Source organism: Neopelma chrysocephalum, unplaced genomic scaffold (assembly GCF_003984885.1).
Source record: "Neopelma chrysocephalum unplaced genomic scaffold, ASM398488v2 Primary Assembly neopelma1_63, whole genome shotgun sequence".
NCBI classification, from domain to species: Eukaryota; Metazoa; Chordata; class Aves; order Passeriformes; family Pipridae; genus Neopelma; species Neopelma chrysocephalum.
The window spans coordinates 1709010-1727194 of NW_020897720.1; the positions used below are offsets into that span (position 1 = coordinate 1709010).

The 18185-nt window shown below is 44.8% G+C and overlaps 1 protein-coding gene across 2 annotated transcripts in view; it reads left to right on the plus strand.

Moving 5' to 3' along the window:
• The window catches only part of SLIT3 (slit guidance ligand 3), a 479718-nt gene that overhangs the window by 437882 nt on the left and 23651 nt on the right, over positions 1-18185 (plus strand). For both annotated transcript variants that reach the window (XM_027682483.1, XM_027682484.1), the window contains 3 exons: positions 5248-5341; positions 10327-10464; positions 17120-17360. In XM_027682483.1, coding sequence (XP_027538284.1) covers positions 5248-5341; positions 10327-10464; positions 17120-17360 — 473 coding nt within the window. The remainder of the gene's footprint in view (positions 1-5247; positions 5342-10326; positions 10465-17119; positions 17361-18185) is intronic.

The following is an 18185-nucleotide window of genomic DNA, read 5'->3' on the forward strand; positions in this document are numbered from 1 at the left end:
CTCAAAAATTTAGGTAGTCCAGCAAAATCAGGATCTGTTCCAGGCACAGTGGTTCTGAGGGATAATGCACCTTGTAGGAGCACTGGAAATTGTCTGGTTCAGTCACTGTCTCACAGACTGCATTGTGTGGCATTTGGGATGTTGAATATGGTTTTTCGTACTTTGGCAGTGCACAGAACTAGAACACATTCCTTCTTCAGGATTCTGAAATAGTGAAGGGATCATTATTTCCATGCCCAGATCTTGTTTTATCCATTATCCTTTTGTTAAACCTCAAGATTTGGGATAATTGTTCCTTGATTCTGAAAAACAAGCCACCGTGGGAATCTCGATGTGGAATCTAACTTCCGGTTCCCACTTAACAGGTCAAAACCTGGTAAGTGAAAACTCTGGAGATTTTAAGAATTAACGCAGGATAAAAAGCACGAAATAAATCTTAGTTCTTTGCCTACTAAGTATTGTGGGCAGTGTTGATCAAGCAAGAGCAAACTTCAGTAATCCTGCAGAAAGAATTCTGCTACAGTGCATTCCAGGTAATTTCCTTGATGTTTTGATATCTAAAATGGCAGCATTTGCTACTGAAGGATTTTCACAGAGTTTCTCATCTCTTCATTGCAAGTTCAAACAGCTTGGAAGTAAAAAAATTCATCTTTTTATTTTCTAAGATGAGCCTCAAATCGATTTCATCAAACATCAACAACATTCCTTACTGAATTACATTGTTAGAGGAACATCCTATGCCTGTTCCACCCAACCATTTTTGGGTTCAGTGTTCTGAAATTTCCAGTTGGCACTGACTTCTTTTTAATGACTGAAAAGAGAACAGGGGAAAACAAAATAAGGAAGGCATTTCTTCCGGTACAAATTATTAGATATAAAGTGAGTAATCTCTTAGGAGAAAAACAGCACATGAATTTTTATTAGCAGTAAAGACAAGAGTTCCATTCTGACTTACCTGGCAAGGTTCAGAACATTGCAACACAGTATTTAAGCGCTCACCCTGTCCAGCCTGGAAATATTTTCTCTGTGGATACAGGCCAGGCTTTCCCCATCCTTTCTTTACTGCAAGCACGTTCCTTTTCTCAAGTAATATTGTGAAATTCTTGACAGCGTTTTTACTGTTTGTCTTCCAGGCCCTGCTAAAACTTCCTTAGTGTTAAGGACAGGAATATTTTCTGTGTTGCTTCATCAATTATTTCTTGAATGCTCTGAATGACAGAACAAAGTATCACCCAAGTGACATGGAACAAAAGAAAAATCATTGAACTCATTGGTTGCAAATTGGTGCTCTAAATTGTCTTTTCAGAACTGCAGTTCTACTTGCAGATAAATAAGTAAAATACTTTTACTGCATCCAGTTTCTCTTTTACTGATTAAGGAGAAATAGTGTAACTTGGATCCTGGCTTTAAAAGCCTAATGGGGCATGAAATAAATAGCTCTCATGACAGCACAGAACGGAAAAAAGAAAGATGATTATTAAACTGTGTGTAAAAGTCCTCTTTATTGCTCTATTGTTGTTTTGGCTTCGTTCTGAGACGTGGGGAAGGCTACAGAAAAGCCTAAGCATGTTTCTTGGCAGCTCTTCAGAAGCAGTGAGCCCTGCGGAAAGCCCCGTGAAATTCAGGATTTTGCTGAAAAATAAGACCAGGAAAATGTTGCATGAGGCAAAAAAAAAAAAGTTGTGTTGCGGTTTCTTAAGACAACAATCAGTGCTGGTGAAGGGGACAAGGGAGGTAGTTTCAAAAGGGCAGAATACCTTTGCTGTTGTTTGGAGATTTTTTTTTTCCTTTTTTTTTTTTTTTGGTAATTCGTGAATCAGCAGCAATGGCAGATCCACCTGTTACTCTTCCACCTCTCAGTATACCTTGGTTCCAGTCTGAAAACTGCAGGGGTTTTTTGTGGTAGATCAGAGTGCTTCCTTCATTATTTAGGATTGCAAAATGCTTCACTGCTTAAAAAAGAAATACAGCTGTGGTTTCCCAGTCCATTTTATATAAGCACTTCAGAAACCTGTGCGTACCCAAAGTGGAGCTCTGATTGGAGAATGTGTGGGAGAGAGGAAAATGGGGAGGTTGGATTGTTTTCTACGTTTGGGAAAGCGTTACACTGAAGTTTTCTCTTGATTTAGCACGATCAAATATCTTCCACGAAGACAATCAGTGCTGCTAGGAGCTGGCCTAGGATGAATGTGCAGTTTGTTTTTAGGTTCACATAACTATCCAGTGAGAAACTTGGACTGGACTTTTCATTGCTGCACAGAGAAGCAGCTCTGTGTCACTCCAAAAAAACAGAGGATCAGATTTTTCCTCTGATACTGACATTAAAGCAACCAATGAATGTTGCACTCTCAGGTCTGAGGGCAGATTTTTTGGCCCAGATATTTTCTGAGTGAATAAAATATGGGAGAGAAAGACTTTGTGTAGCTGGTGCCTTGGGTTTTTTATTTTCAGAAAGTGTTTTATTTCCCTGGCATGCTTTCTGCAGTGTCTACTGAACACTGGTGGGGCCTGAAATAATGACCCAGAAGTATTCTCTTCCTGAGATGAGGCTGCTCTAGTTGCAAGGCGTTCCCAAGTGAACTCCCTAATGAGTGATAGATGGGAAAAATAACAGGAAGGATCCTTAAATGTTCCAAGTTTTGCATGAAAAATATCATTTTTTTGGATGCTGTGTTTGGTACCCAGCCTAGAATTCTCCTACGTTTTGATAGTGGTGTCTTCAGAATGACACAGTGAGTCATAATATTTGACATTTGGGGAGATTTTTACTGGATCTCTAAGCACTTGTCAAGACTGTTCAGAAGAATACTTTAAGAAGAATTATGATTTCCTTTGAGAGTTTTGAAACTGTTCATATTTTTTAAAGCCTGTTTCCTGTTCCTCAAAACAAAGCAAAACAAAAAAAGAAACTTCAAAAGTATGTGTTGACCATTTTTAGTGAGAGCATAGTTGAAGGTATTTATCCACACTGTATTCAGGTATTAAATGGTCTTCCAAAAATATTTCCAGCTTTAGCTTATTGAGTCCTTTTAGTGTCACCAGCCAATTAGTTTTTTTTCATGTTTATTCTCACATAAGATTCGTAGCACACAAGGGACACGGGGAATTCTGAGATGACAAACTGGAAGTTGTTCCAAGCATCAGAGCAAGGTCTGACCTGGTGTTTTTCAGGTCCAAGGGAGTCCCTTTGCTTGTTAGTATTTGGGAGGGTTGGTGGCCTGTGGATTTGGGGGTTGCATTAAACAGACCTGTCTCCAGTTCTGCCACCTCAGAGTGTTAATAGCTGTCCCCAGTGACAGAGGGATTTATTGTGGCAAGACTTGAGCATCTCCAGTTGCTTTTGAGGAGCAATAAAGTACAGTGGCAAACCTCAAGGCCAGTGAATGATCTGTTTCCCTGGTTCCCATGGATCTGCAGTGTTCAGTTTAACTGGCATTTCCCCTTTCCTGAGCTGGACACCTTCATTACATTTACCCAGGATTTATCCAGGGTTGTAAAAAGATTTGGTAGTATTTCCTAGAGGTGACTTCCTGGGTTTCCTTGGCTCCAGTTGGAACTGGGTGTCTTATAACTGATACTATGAACAATCAACTGCAGGTTGCCATGCCAGACCTCTCCAGTATTGCCAAACCCAGCCCACTCATGAGTCATGAGGGGGTGTGTGGCACATGAATACAGGGTTTGTGCTGGTGGTGCCCCCTCTCATGGCTTGTATTCTCGCTCCACTGTCTCACTTATGCCTGAGAGCTCTCAAAAGAAGACACAGCAGATATTCCGTGTTTGAAACGCACAAAAACAATTGGGTAATTTTTGTAATCACATCTTATACTTCCCTTCTAATATGAAGGGTTTTATCAAGAGAGATGTAGCTTGTACTGCAGGGAGGCTGGACATGTGGGAGAAATAACCCGACTGAGCATTAGCAGCTGGGGGAGTTAACAACTTAAACCATACCTATCAGCACCAGAGTCATCCTCAAAATTGTGCTCTCAGACACCCCTGCCAGATCACAAAACTGATAAGAGATGAATGGTTCTGATTTGCATTTTCCATCTGAATTTTGACCTTTGTGGTTTGCTTGGCTTGTGTTTTCAAGTGTTTCTCCGTAGCCACTGGAGTGTAGAGAAATGTAAGGGGTTTTGAGTTTCTTCCAAGGCAGGTGGAGCTGCAGCTCCATGAAAACACCCCAGAACATTGCCAGCCCTCCAGTGCCTCCCACGTTATCCTTTTTCCCACACTATCCACATGGCCTGTTTGCTTATGTGATGGTATGTGCTGTGTATAGGCACAGAAAATATGTATAACCCTGAAACCCTGCAGATGTGCTCTTCTGATAGAGCTGCACAGGGGACTTCGGGACTGTAGCTTTTGAGGGTTTCCATGTTGAGACTACCTGACCTTTGCTTTTCCTGCAAGGCTTTGGGAGGTGTGGAGTAGGCTGGATTCTGGGGAAGGCAAAGATTTCTGTGGTCTTTGGCTGGATCTCAAATCCTGGGGTACTGAAGTGTGACCTAATAATTTAGGACTCAGAGAAGGATTGTATTTAAATAAACTATCTGGGTTTGAACATTCTGCAACTATTAATTATTAAAATTTATACAAATCCAGGGAGGTTCATGGCATGTTACAGACCATACCTAGAAACAGCTGAGCTGAGCTTACATGTGATGGATTTTTTTTTCTTCTGAAAAGACATCATCTCCTGTGAGCACAATAGAGCTAGTACTTCTCTTATAAATAGTGAATGTTTTATAATTACATGCAGCCCTAAAGCTGGTTCCTATTATGGAGAGTCACAGAGGTTCGGGGGGGAGGCTTTGTGGGTTGTTTTTCTTCTGCAGAATGATGTCCAATTGACTCCTTTGGCAGAGTATTAACTATGGCTAAAATATGTATCCGTGTGAAAATGTTACGGTCTAATGAGCAACTTCACTTTTGTGTCACTTTCTTGCTTTGAAATAAGAGGTTCTGGGTCAGGAACTGCCCATTTGATCCCTTGTCTGTCTCCAAGTGGAGTTTACATGTCAGTACTTTTTATACCAGCCTTTCAAATCCCTGTGATAGAAACACTGTGGTCACTGTAGGTCAAAGGAGCCCAATTTAATGAAGTCTCAACAAGTTGTATTGTCACTTCCTGCTGAACTACTGAGCTGTCTCCACTGAGGGAGACTGGCCATCCCTGGATACCATGGGTGTTCAGGGCTGTCCAAGTTGTGTTACAGCTTTATTGCTTTTCTTTTTCCTCAGGTGAACTGTGTGATGAGGTGATCAACCACTGTGTTCCTGACCTAAACCCCTGCCAACATGAGTCCAAATGTGTTCCCCTTGACAAAGGAACCAGGTGAGCATGTGTTGGTCTCTGCACACTGGGAAAATCCACCCATTGGCTTGGCTGGGGTTGAACTGGCAATGAGTTGGGGGCAAAAATAATCAAATTTAACACAAATAATGCAAGACTATATATACTTCAGATCATGTCATATTTTATCTTTAATGAATACATACATACTTTTCTAGCTTTCTGTGGTTTACTTGGAAATAGTGGATGTACCCTCAGAGCAGAGAAATTATTCTGGAAGAGAGCATGGCAAAAGGAGAACTTATAGAACAGTCACTGCAAAGTATCTTAACCTGCATCAGAAAACAAGGACAGTTTCCTTATGTGTTCCTTAGTGCATTTAGAAATTCAAGCAGCATAACAGGAGCCTTAACAAATCCAGAGCTGGATGGCTTTCACTCAGGACTCACCTTTTCCATTGGCCTTGCTTGGCTCATCTGGGATTTGGTGAAGTCTGTGTTTGCATTTGCCTTTTGGGAATGACTTGCCTGTTTCACAGAGGCAAAATAAAGGCTCATGTTTTAAATGGCAGTAAAACATCTGGAGGGTTGGGGAGTTTTGAGAGGTGTGCAGTAGCAGTGTTCATCCCTTGTGTGAAGAGGGAATTTCAGAGCAATTTAGCAAATGGAGACAGACAATTGAAAAGTCAAGCTCTATAGAAAGCTTGTCAGGAAAAGATCTTTGAATCAATGTAAGAAGGAGAGACAAATCCAGGAGAGTGCAGTGCAGTGTGAGCTGCATTCTGCACCTTCCCCTAAGGTTGTTCTCCCAGCCATCATTCAGTCCTGGGTGCTCCCTCCTGGGATTTTGTGGAGCACACCCAGTATGTCCCAAGAGAGGGATGGTAGCACTCTTTGGTCTTCCTGGTAACTCACAGCTGGGGTCAGATTGTGTCTTGTGAAGCCACCAGATTGTCAGAATAGTGTAAACTGATACACAGGACATTTCAGGAGAGCTAAAAGGAGATGAACCAAAATTTTAGAGATGGTGGCCAGCTGCACAGTCCGGCCTTTCTTTTGGGTGAAAAGCCTCCAGACAGAAATGTTTATAAATCTTGAGAAAGATGAAGCTATTAAATGATGAGGGTGGTTCCTGAAATTATGTACAGGATAAGGAGCCGTGTGCTGGTACATAAATAGTTGCAGGTTTCATTCCTAGTTAATCCATCATTTGGTTAATCCAGTAGCTGCATCACGTTATGAGATGAAGGAAGGGATGGAGACAGCTGTGGCCCTGAATGGTTTTACTCTTGCTGCAAGCATTTTCATACCTGCCACCCAAATAATTGTAGAACATAAGACTTTTTTTCACATGCTTGCTAGAAAAGTGTTCTTCACAGCGGGGCCATTAACCCTTGAGGGGAGCCTAAATAACTACTTATAATTATTTTTCTAAATATAGCAAAACTATATAAAAATAATATAGAAAAAACTATATTTGGTTTTTCTAAATTTAGAAAAATTGTATTTTTCCATACTATTTGTTGTGTTATTTCTTCCACTATTCATAGAATGATACAGAAAAATCCCTGATTTCTTTACTGCTCCTCTCCCATTTTGCTTTCTAGCAGCCAGAATTGAGAGGTGAAGGAGCCTGCCCAGCTTGAATGTAGAGTTGTGCAAGTATTGCTATTTCTTTCATGCTTTGGTGGCACCAAACTGGTCAGAAATGGGCTGATAGCCCTCAGCAGTTTTGCAGTGAGGTGTGGGTGCTGCTGGGGCTCACTGAAATCAGCAGCCTCTGCTCCTGTGCTGTAGCTGATCCCTTGGGCAGCCTGATCTCCTGACCTGGGGTGTTCCATCCATTTAGGGTGTCATGGTGCAGGATAATGCTGCAGGCAGAAGGAGTCAAGCTTGGGTACCTCTATCTGCTTCCAGAGGCAGGGAATGTTAATGGCAGGATTCAGGCTTGTTCCTGAGCTGTTTGTGCCCTGGGCATGTGAGTAGGACACACCAGTGAGGGATATCATGGCAGCAAGGACAGTCTGTCTGTCCTTCCCTCAGCTCTAGTCAGTCCACAGCTCTGCAGAGGGAAGAAAAGATAACAAAGACAGGAAAAAAATAGGAAGCCAAGTTATTTATTTATCTGCAGAGGGAAATTCCATCCTGGCCCTGCAATAGAAGCCATGATTCAGGTCTTTAAGGCAACAGGCACTGAGTGCAGATGCAAATGCCAACATTTTCAATACCACTGCACGTGTTTTTTGGCTCTCTCTGATACTGGGAATGTTGCCATCACCACAAAGCTGTAACAGAAAACAAAATTTCAACGGTAGTGGTGTCAGATGGTCACTGGGAAATGAGATAACTGATCTAATCACATAAATTACTCTCTTACCAGGATTTGAACACGAAGGTTTCTTTGCCACCTTCTTTACTGCATCAGACTTTTACTGATACCTAGTCCCTTGCTGGCACTGTGTGGGATAAGGATGGAGCTACCATGCCATCATTCCCTGGTGGGGGAGACCTTGGTTTTCTGGGAAGACTCTGGGTTAGGAACTCATGGGGCTGAATTTCTCACCTGCTACACTCCAGGCAGGAATTTTGTGGTAGCTTCAACCTAGATGTGACACACCGAGAGCTCAGAGGAGACTGACCCAAAAGGGATTCCATGTTTCTAAAGGAAAAGCCAAGTTTGGAAGCAAACTGGACTATTTCAGTGTCTCCTTGGCTGCACAGAGCTCTTTGCTTTCTGAGCTAAAATTGCAGGTGGCTTTTCTCCCTTCCAGCCTCCACATCTTTATTGTGCTGATACTATAGAAGAAGAGTAGCTTTCTGTATGCCAGAAAACAAAACAAAACAAAAATCAACCAAAAAATACCATTTAACACAATGAAATTACTTCCAAAAAAAAAAACTTCAGAAAAGGAGCATGTTTTTCCATTCACTGTATTGATGTTGGAGCATGGTATAAATATAGTTTATTATTCTAAAGCTTGGAATTATTACCTGACAGCTTAAAATGCTGATTTAATGCAGCCCTGCAGAGAAAAGTGGTGGTTCTGTCATTACTGAGATAGCCAATACACATCATAAAATTGATGCATGGCAGCCCTGTATAAGGAACTGCACATCGTTCATTATTACATCACTTTATATTAGGACTGCAGGGATCAATAAAAAGCAACAGGATTAAATGCTGCCAATTCTCCCCACAAAGTCCTTTGATTGACATTATTTCCTTGCAGGTGTGACTGCAGTGCTGCCAGAAAATGCTGCCCACTTCTTAGGGTTTGGGGAAGAAACACCTTTTGCTTTTTGTTCTGTTTTGTCATCTCCATTATGTTAACCACAGTATTCCCTGAGCCACCAGGGTGTAAAAAAAGCAATTCAGGTGTGCAGAGCTGGGATATCAACCCTCCTGTGGCTGTGGAGGGTTGTGGTGGGGCCTCTCCTGCAGGGAGGGTGGAGACAAGAAGCGTATGGATCTGCCCAGCCTTATCCACCCGACAGCCACAGATCCACAGGCTTTGCTCCCCTGTTTTAGCCAGTCACGAGCCACAAGTGGAGACTGAAGGTCACGTTCTCAGTGGCTGCTGTAGCCCTGATGCTGTGGCAGCTGCTCCCTGGCCTTTGGCACACACAGGGCACACTGCTGCACTCTGGCAAGTGCCACCCACCTCCCTGCCTTGCCCTGGTGAGCTGGGGAGTGGCCAGGAGCCACACCCTGTCACTGGGAACCAGAGTCAGCACAGCGACTGCTGCCTGCAAAGTGGAAATATTTATCCTCATCACTCCCGTGTGTCCAGTTCCTCTGAAGAAGTTTTGCACAAGGTGCTTCCTCCTGTGCTTACCCGGCCAGGCTGCTGGCAGGGAGGAGGAGGAGGAATAGATTGATGGAGCAGTAGTTTTGCTCTTGGTGCTGCCTCCCTCAACTTCATAATGTCTCTCCTCTTCCAGCTCTCAGTGGCAGGCACTCTGAGTCCAACCATGGGGCTCTAGCAAGAGCACAGACCTCTCTTTTATTGTTAAATTAACTGTAGTTCTTCCCTTGTTTTGGTTGAAGTGGTTTGCCTTTTGTTTTCCAGATGTGCAACAACATCCAACTGGGAGGAGTAAAACGTGTTTTATGGACTAAAGAGTGTTCATGACTAAACATTGTCTGCAGTATAGATTCAAAAAAAAGGCTGCTCAGCAATCCCAAAAGATCTGATTCAAGTCAGAGACTTTGGGATGCATTTTCTATTGTCAGGTTATAAACTTCTGCAAGACTTATAAATAGAAATGCTGATGCAGCCTTCGTACAGCAAACTTGAGAATTGCATAAAATAAAACCCAAAGGTAATGTCTGCAGGCTTGGGTACATCCCATGGTGATGCTCCTGTGAAGTGTTCCCCCACAGCAGCAGGTACAGGTTTGCCTGAGTGTCACCACAGGAAAGGACAGGCTGCAAAGACAACTTACTGTAGTTGCAGCAGCATTTTGCCCTGCAATTGAATGGCAAACAGGTGGTGGTCTCACAACCAATGGTCTTTTCCTTTAAATTTGCTGAATTTTATGGCCTGTTTGCAGATTGCTTCCATTTGGAAAGCAGGACCTTCCTGTGCTCTGTGGAGCTGCACAGGGCCAACCTCAGACACTCAGCACCAGCAAAATTACAGTCTGGGGCACCAGAGCCACTGCCCTGGCAGAATATTGCCCTTCGAGTCTGTGAGGTTAGGGGAGATGTTGTCATCTTTAGCAGAATTGGGAGACAACTGTGTGATCACCCTTCTCCACAGCCTTGGCTGAGGAACAGCAGTAGTAGGGTGTTGCTTTGCTCAGCTCAAATTTCAGCAGATTGCAGAACCTCAAGTGCAGCCAGCCAGGAGGGACCTGAGCATTTCTGATGGCAGGAGTTCTGCATGATGCTGCCAGGAATAATTGCTAACAGGAATAATTGCTAACACCTCCCCACCTCAAACCAGATTGGTGCTGGGCTGGCTGTGTGTGCTGTTGTTGTGATCTCTGAAACAAGCCATTAACAGCGACCTTCTTGCCTTTCAGATGCGAGTGCTTGCCGGGTTACAGCGGCAAGCACTGCGAGATCGATGATGACGACTGCGTGGGCCACAAGTGTCGTCACGGAGCCGTGTGTGTGGATGCTGTCAATGGCTACACCTGTGTCTGTCCCCAGGGCTTCAGGTACGAGGGAGGCAGCTCCTCCCTGGAATGTCCGGTGGAGTGTCCGGGCATTTTCTTTAAGTGCTTTCATGCTCAGAGCTAATCAGCCTCCAGTTACAGCACTGATCTGTCATTGCCACGTGAATGGGTGGCTCGGAGCCTCAAGTCCTGTACCTGAAGGAGGTCTTAACTGGGCACAGGGGGCTGCAATTCTGGCTTGGAAAGCAGCAATTTGCCCCTTGAGCTGTGCTGTGTTAGTCTTCCTGCCCCAGCCTTCCCTGGTAACACACTCAGCACACGAGGTAATACACTCACATGAATTATATGGAGATAAACCCAGCGTGTGCAGAGCGAGTAAAGAAGAATAAAATTGCATGTATGAACCCTCAGACCTGGCTGCAAGAAGGTGTGAGTCTGAAGATTTTGTGCCAGTGTCTCAGTGCCTCTTGGTGGAGGAGCTCAGTGTGATTTGGGCTGTAAATTTCCAGTCTCTCTGACAGCTGCCAATATATCTGACTCCTGGAAATCTCTCTGTCTGTCAAAGATAAGTGTGCTCCTCCAAATGGATTCACTAATCATTGCCTGAGGCTGGATACTGGCTTCCTTCCAGCTAAACCTTGTCTGTGTTTGAAATACACACGAGACAAAGAAGGAATACCTGAAAAGATCAGTCTTGACAAAGCAGAAATTGCGTGAACACTTATAAATCATTTTCTCTTCTTTGTATCTGCAACTGTTTTCATTCTTCTTGCTTTCATCCTTGCTGGTTTGGGGTTTTTTCCTCTCTCAACACACATTTTTGTTCCATAGCAGACAGCCTTCCCTGAACAGGCATTGATATATAGCATGATGTCAGCCCATGGTTTCGCAGAATCAGGCTTGTTATTTACAGGGTATCAGATATCCTCTGAATTTCAGATTCATGCCCTTTTCTCCGTGTTTCACTCTCTGCTTCATTCCTTTTGGGGATCTTGCAGATTGGTGACTGGTAAGGCTAACATGTGACTGTCCCACAGTGGGATTGTAAATCCTCAGTGTTATCTAATTGTTAGAGTTGAGAAATGGGATTGCAAAGCCATGTCTGGAGTCAAGGGTAACTTGAGCCTGTCATCAGATGGAAGTGACTGGGAGGCTTCTGCTGCATGTCCCCTGATTTTTTAAGGCCTGTCAGTGCTAGGCAGTGATGAATGTGAGGGTTTTTTTCTGGGAAAGCAGAGATGTTTTGAGTTGTGACACCGATGGGTGGAGCAGCAGGGGTCCCTTGCCATGTACCAAACAGCTCTACTGGCAATTTCAGCAGTGCCCCAGCTTGACTGGTCTCACCCCACGGGCTTCCAGAGCAGAACAAGAACAGCCCAGCATTGCTCAAATGATGGGGTTTCATTCCGCTAAAGTCCTCTAAGTAGAAGAAGCATCTTTCTGCACAAAACTCCAAAACTCAGCTGCCAGCTTAGACAGCACTTCATAGCCCAAGGCACTGTGGGCAAGCAAAGTAATCCTGCTGCCTGTCAACAGCACAGCCAGGATTAACTTGAGTTCTCCTCTTTGCTTTATTTTTTTTCCACTAGTCTATGCTACCTCCCTAAATTTCCTGTGCAAGATGCAAGGGAGACAGGGGTCTTTTGGGAGAAAAAGCCCTACCATGTTCCCTCTGCCAAGGCACAGAGCAAGCTGGAGCCTGTGTGTTCTCCATGCAGAATAGTCTCTGATCTTGTTTGATTTCAGGATTAAAATTCTGCTGACAAAATATGATCTCATTATTCTTCCCATGACTCCAGCCTTTTGTAGTTTAAAGGCCTGCTTCTCTGAAGGGGGTTCTGAGGTTTGGGTTTTTTCCCTGTTAAGATTACAATTGCAAATATGGTGATTGACAGAGTTCAGCCTTCTGATGTTCAGGGTTACAGACTCCCCTTTCTCAGAGCAGCCTCGGGCATGGGGATGTGTGGCAAGGAGATAACTGCAAGTGTTTGAAGGCTGCAAGTGTTGATGAAAAGGAGAGAACATAAGGAGTGGTCTGACAAAGGTAACTAGAAGACCTAAGATGATGATTAATGAAGTTTTTTTGGCTAAGTATCAGGAATCATTTCCCAGCAGTGAGCTTGCAGAGTGCCCTCCCAATTATCCAGAGCTTATGCTGTTGTAATAAATGCACAGACCTATAACAATTTTATGGTTGTCACTACACTGTATGTCAAAGCCACTTGGAGCCACATATTAATAAGGATGTTAAAACTTACATCCTCACAGGGCTGAACAAATGGCATTGGGTGACTTTTAACAATGTAGGTAGGGCCTCACACACAGTGACACCTCTCTGATGACAGCCCCAAAAAGCAGTAGTGCCAACATGCACACACTTGCTTTCCCATCTTACCATTTCCAATTCACTGGTCAGATGTACTTGTGCTCCTCACAGCACCTTTCCTTAGCACTCAGCAACCTCTTGCAACTTCATAACACACTTTCATCCTGAAAAGTTTTCAGTGTTTTCTTCCCAAAATAGCATTCATTTACCCCCTGCAGATGAAAACATTTTAGAGAATTTGTGAGCCATGCTGGATAAAACCCAAGTTCTCAAAGCTTCCCTCCAGCAATCAGCCTCACAGTACTGTTGCCTGGTAAATGCTGCTCTGGTAGGGAAGCACACATTAAGCTGCAGAGCCTGATGGAAGCACTGCTCCTCCACGGTGCAGATGCTTCTGAGTTCTCCACTGGGACAGATTGCTGCAAGAAACTCAGCAGTGATTATTTAAATAAAGGAGATCGCACCAGGCAGAATGGACTTGGCCCTGTCAGGCTGTGCTCCACATTCCACTGGTGAGAAAATAAGTCACATTAATTATTTCTAAATATGTCCTTTTAAAAATATGTTAAAACTGAAAAAGAAAAGGGCTTGACAGACCCTGTTGCTATTGTCATTTCTAGGTGCCAGTATCAGGACAGAAGCACTGTTAAAGCCTCTGACTGAAGGGGTTTCAAAGCAAGGAAGGATGTGCAGGAGCCGTACCAGGAGCTTCAGGGAATCTTTCAGAGCAGCACCAAGCACAGACACACTGTCTTCTTCCAACATTTGCTTTCTCTTAGTGGAGGCTGTTGTGGGTCGTGTGGATTGTTTTATTATTATTATTTTTAACTTCTGTGAAATTAGAATTTTATACACTGAATTTTCCTTCTGTTTTCTCCTTGCTGCTGAAGACAAAACAGAACAATGGGCATTAGGTAGAACCAAGCTCAGGGGCTGGGTTAGCAGTGCTCTGTTCTGCTAGGCACCTCTGGGAAGCAATTCCAGCTGAGCCCAGGCCGGGTGACAGCCACCTGTGGGGCTGAGCCTGGTCTGATCCCTTTGCTGGCTCTCCTGATGTGTTTTCCAGCCACAGGTCCCAGCCCTGGAGAGGGAGATCAGACACCTAATGAAACCAGGCTGTGAACAGGAATGTGCTCTGGTCGGACAGTCCTCTTCTATGCCTGGCTGGCAGTGGGGACATGGCACTGGTGTGTCCCCAGCTCACCAGCTCTGGTGGGTCTGACTGCTGTGCTGGTAGGAAACTGCCACAGTAATTACCTCAAACTGGCAAGAATTGCTTTCTTCTCATTTCTTCTCATGAGGTTGTTCCCTTTTTTTTTTTTAACATTCCCTTTTTTTCTTGGAAAAGGGAATCCAAGCCATCTCTTGCTGAGTGGTGCTGTGCCCACCCTGCAGGAATGAGGGGGCCTGTGGGGATCTGCCAAGGAGCTGCAGCAAAGGATCTTGCCCCAGAAGAGAAAGTCTCTGAATCTATAAGTAATTCATAGTTTAGGTGTGTCCACAAACACATGTTCCCAAGAACAAATTTACTTTGAGAAACACATCAGACTGAGCAAAGACAAGCGTTTCCCAGTGTACTGGGTTCACCCTGTCTGTGCTCACCAAAGGGGAGAGAAAATATAATGAAAGGCTGTGGGGTGAGATAAGGGCAGGGAGAGATCACTCACCAGTTACCATCACGGGCAAAACAGACCTGACTTGGGGAAACTATTGACAATTAAGTCAGAGAAAGGTAATAAGAAATAAAAAGTAAATCTTAAACACCTTCCCCCCAAAGCTTCCTGCCCCTCTGAGCAGTGAGGTGGGAGTGGGATGGGCTGTAAAACATCACTTGTCCTTGTGGTGGATAAGGGAAGTTTAGGGCAATACAGTGAGAAAACTGCTGAAATGCAGTGTATCCTGAAGGTACCACGACATGGTTCTGGATGAGAAGGAAACTTCTGTGTGTTTGTGTACATGAGTGGTGCCAAGCCTGAGTGATGGCAGGGCTGGAATGGGACGGTCCCTACAGCCTGTGCTCCCAGGGCAGCAGCCAGAGGCCAGCACAGCACTCTGCTTCAGGCCAGCAGTGGTCTTCACCCCCCTTGTGCGTATTCCCATGGAACAGACTTTTTTTTTTGCCTTACCCACATTGCCATGTACAAGGCCAACATACAGATTTGGACAAAGTTAGGATGGTGGTAGGGTATTCCATGCTGTATAGTGGCTGTGGGGAAAGGAGACCTTTTCTGGCCTTCTCCCAAGTCCAAATCCCAAGTGTTTACATCTTTCAAGGTGTTCTTCAAGATTGCCTTTCATAAAAGTGAGACCCTAGGTCTCTGCTGTCAGACATGACAGAAAAGCAGAGCAGCTCCACTGCCTCTAATGCAGTTCAGGACTTATCCCATCTATATTTTGTTGTGTATTTCTCTCTCATGTTTCCCAGAGGCAGACCAGAGAGGGAAAGGTTTTGTGCTCTCACTCCACACAGCACTGAAGATAGAGCCATGGTGCTCTGTGCAAAATTTAACATGAGAAAACATAAAAGAAAAACAATCCTCTGCATTCCCTGCTGTTACAGAGGCAGCAGGTTCTGGCTGAGCAAGCTTGGTCTGGAGTATGTTGTGGTTGGTTTATTTGCTCTTCTTGCATGTCTTGTAGCAGTGCTATTTACTGAAGGGCCATGGCTTGGGTTTCCATTCTAATTGTATCTAGGAATGTTGCCTAGAAATTCCCTGAGCTTCCATGTCTCACCTGCCTTGCTGGAGAGGAGGGAGGGTTCTGGCATTTTTGTGCTTTGTTTTTATAAGAGTGCTATTACTCCACAAAGTGCTGCTCATGGGACAAGTGGGATTGCAGGACTAGGCTCATGGTTTATTCACTGCATGAATGGGTGTGCCACAATCCTCTCCTGGAAAACTGTCTGCCCTGTACTGGTGAATGCTTAGTAACACAGAGAGATGGTGTAAGAGCCCTTGCCTACGGCTCTCACCACAGCTGTCCATCCCCACGGTGTTCCCTGCAGCTATCTCCATGGAATTCCCCACTGCTATCCATCCCCACAGCATTCCCCACAGCTGTCCATCCCCATGGTGTTCCCTGCAGCTATCTCCATGGAATTGCCCACAGCTGTCCATCCCCACAGCATTCCCTACAGCTGTCCTGCCCCATGGTGTTCCCCACAGCATGTTCCCTACCCACCAGCTTGTCATTATTTTACTGCCTACATGTTGTCAAGCAGTCACAGGACTTGATGCAAAGAGTCTATGTGCTCTCATCAGTACAGAAAGGGTTTGCTGGGTTTATGCAGTGGCTGCAATGAGGGATTTGGGGTATTGCAGGGCCCTGCCATGTGCTGCCAGCCTGCCCCAGCCCCTCTGCATCCCCATCGATTGCACAGGCCAACTGGAGGGACCGGGCAGAGATTTTTCATTTACTTTTTGCAGTTTGGTCTGACACATTACTTCATTGTGAAAGAAGACTGCAGCCCTCTGCTCTTTCTCCCTTTCCCCTGCCCTTACACTGTGTCAGTGCCCCTCTGTGGCTGAGCCCCTGCAGCTGGTGCCCTGTGGCTGAGCCGGGAGGGCAGCCCGGGCCTGAGCCATCACTGATTCTGGGTGTCCTGGCCCCAGCCTGGGAGGTCAGAGGTTCCTACACACGGGCTTTGCTCAGCCTCTCACACAGTAAAGTCTGAAGCACAGTGCCTTCCTCCAGATCTCGGTGTGATTCCACTTCAGATCTGGCATTTGGTTTTCAGCTGCCTCTGACTGGGGGAGAGCTTCCTTTCCTTTGCCTTTCCCTGATCCAGGACATTGCCAATCACAAACTCAGCTAACATAAAGTTAACGATCCTGCTGATGTTAGAAGCTATCAGTTCAGGGGAGCTGCCCAGCAGACAGTGTGGTAGCAGTGCACTGCTCCTGAGGCCTTTAGCCATTGTCCATCTGTTGGTGATACAGTAAACAAAGTGAGGGGGCTGTAAAACCCACTCAAAACAGAGGTGCTTGCCACTTACAACAGCAGAGTAGACTCAAATCACAGAGCCAAAGATGAGGAAATCTCAGGTTTGGGTTTAAATGGCTCACAGATATTGCTGGGAACCTCTGCAGGGCACTGTGTGGGTGGAAGCTATTTCAGACAGGCTGTGGTACCTTGCAGAGCTAAATAACCAGTGCAAAGGGCAGTATAGATTGCTTTCAGTATCTGAACTGGCTCGTTCAGGGCCAGCACAGGGATTTCTGACAGCATTAAGCTGTAAAGCTTTCACACAGTACAGCAGGCACGTGGTAGCTGAACCTCAGTAGCAGTGCGATGGCGGCATCTGAAAACGCTTCCTTCCCTGAAAAAATGGTGATAACTGGGGGTTGCTTTTTCTTTCCTTTACTTCTACAGTGGACTTTTCTGTGAAACCCCTCCACCCATGGTCCTGCTGCAGACGAGCCCCTGTGACAACTACGAGTGCCAGAACGGGGCCCAGTGCATCGTGGCCCACCACGAGCCCGTGTGCCGCTGCCTCGCCGGCTTCGCGGGCCAGAGGTGCGAGAAGCTCATCACGGTCAACTTCGTGGGGAAGGACTCCTACGTGGAGCTGCCATCAGCCAAAATCCGCCCTCAGGCAAACATCTCCCTCCAGGTGTGTCGGGCAGAGCAGCCCAGTGCTCCTCTAAGCAGTAACTCCTGCCATGTTTTGCAACCAGGGGCTGTTGGCCAAGATGCTGAAAAAGTCAGAGTCATCTTGTGTTCCCCCCGTGTCTGTTCTAAAATTATTGAAATGGGAAGGAGCAACTAAGGCACTGGTGCACCTTCGTGGGCACACATCCTGCCTCCAGAATCTTGCCACTCTCTTATTCCCAGACTGGCAATGCAGCCACGGATGAGTCAGGAAGCCTCCCTGTCTTCTTACTGATTCACAGCTTTGTGCTTCATCCTGTGGAAATTAGTGTTGAATGTTAGGACACTCGATAAAAGAGGCTGCTCTAAATGGCCTCTCCAGATAATATTTTGTTTACTCTTTTGCTGTGCACATTCAGTCGATAAAAGGCCTGGGATTTTGTTACAGGCCTGTCATTACACCTAAATTTGGGTTGATGTTTAAGTTCAGAAGGCAATTGAAAACAGATATCAAAGGTGCCAGGGCACTACTGTCATCGTTGTGGTTGTGGATCAAAAGTATCTTGGATACTTACTCCACTATGATATTTAAGTGATTTGAAATTGCATTCACAGTCTAGTAAGCATTAAACTGATTTTTTCCCCTTAAATTTCAAAGGAAGTGAGGGAATAATTTCTAGTTTTGTATGTTTTCTAATAAAAAGATGGTTATAATTAAAATAGCAATGTCAACACATGGGAAAGAGGAACAAATTTCCACATTAGGAATAGATTTTTAAAGGGTGGTTCCTGTAAAGTTTATTCTAATGACAAAATTCTGTAAGTAATATTTATCTTTTCTTTAATA